We start from the raw sequence: 1,241 nt of genomic DNA on the forward strand, positions 1-1,241 counted from the left end.
ACCTCAGCTACCCAGTCTGAAAGTCAGGTTAATAAGACCTGCCTTCAAGCCCACTGGGTAACAGCATTATGTGAAAAGAGACAGGATTTTCTGTTGAGTGACCAGGTGCGAACTCCAGGTTGCTGGGTGCTGAGCTGGCTGAGACGGGGCCCCCCTCCTCTAGGAGTAGGGCTGTGCTCAACCCCCTGAGGGGTTCCTGGACGCTATCAGCATCAGTGTGCACTTCCAAGAAGCCTTTCTCTGCCATTCAGACCACTCTCAGGATTGCAGAAGCCTGCATTGTCATATGCTCACCGGGTGCTATTCTTTCCCTACTCACAGTCCCTAAAAAAAAAAAAAAAAAAGGGAAAGCACAGGGGCTGGGGTCCCTTTCCTGGAGCACAACCTGTGTATTGTTCAGCCAAGCTCAGACAGTGCCAAGACAAGTGGGCCCCTTGGGCCGCCCCTTTTTTCCCAGCAATAATTAAAATATTTATTTAAAGTAATACATTTACAGCCCAAATAGTTCTACATTGTACATTTCAGGTTTAACCAACTTCATAAAAATACTTGAGAACAGCTGTATCCACAGGTTTAGACTACTAAATTATTTCTTTGCCCATTCTTCTCTCTCTTTTCTTTCCTGAATAATCTCTTTCAGATATAGTTCAAGGTAGAATTTATCCTCCTCATATTCTGCCCACCGCTCTTTAGGCAGGATCTGCTGCCTCATGCCCAGGTCCAGTGCTCTCTTGATGAGAAACACTCTGTAGTTACAAAGGTTCTCAGGAAGCCTTCTTATGGCTTCTTTTACATCGTCATCCTCATATATTGTATCATCTCGCATTAAGCCCAGTTTATTGAACCTGTGCTGCACCAGGGGTTGGAATGAATTCCAGCATCTACATGGCATGATTAAAGAACATGTTCTATAGGTGAAAGGGGAAATTTGCAGAGGCCAGTGCAGAACCAGAGAAGAGAAGGAACCTTCTCTAATCCAGTGCAGAACCAGAGAAGAGGAATCTCCCTGCATTCTCTTTTCAGCACAGAGAATTGTGCTCAGGGCTCAGACTCTGCTGACTGGCAGTTTGGTCTATGTTCCATGACCAGACCCTCCCCCATGGGCCTCCCTTTGTCTAGGGTAATTGTAGGACAGCCCTTTTGACATGGAGACTACCTAGGCAGCTTGGATCAGTGGTCTGGTTCAAGGGCAGTGGAAGAGGGCAGAGTAGGCAGGATGTAAAGAATGTTTCCGGGCCTGA

General features: G+C 46.7%; 1 protein-coding gene across 1 annotated transcript; it reads right to left on the reverse strand.

The window, feature by feature from the left end:
• Window positions 1–453: 453 nt before the first annotated feature.
• LOC120878420 (cytochrome b-c1 complex subunit 7-like) lies at window positions 454–844 on the reverse strand. Its single transcript, XM_040260971.1, has one exon. The coding sequence runs from the start codon at window positions 824–826 to the stop codon at window positions 587–589; it is 240 nt and encodes a 79-aa protein (XP_040116905.1). The 5' UTR covers window positions 827–844; the 3' UTR covers window positions 454–586.
• Between the last annotated feature and the right edge of the window lie 397 nt (window positions 845–1,241).

Source organism: Oryx dammah, unplaced genomic scaffold (assembly GCF_014754425.2).
Source record: "Oryx dammah isolate SB20612 unplaced genomic scaffold, SCBI_Odam_1.1 HiC_scaffold_19, whole genome shotgun sequence".
Classification (NCBI taxonomy): domain Eukaryota; kingdom Metazoa; phylum Chordata; class Mammalia; order Artiodactyla; family Bovidae; genus Oryx; species Oryx dammah.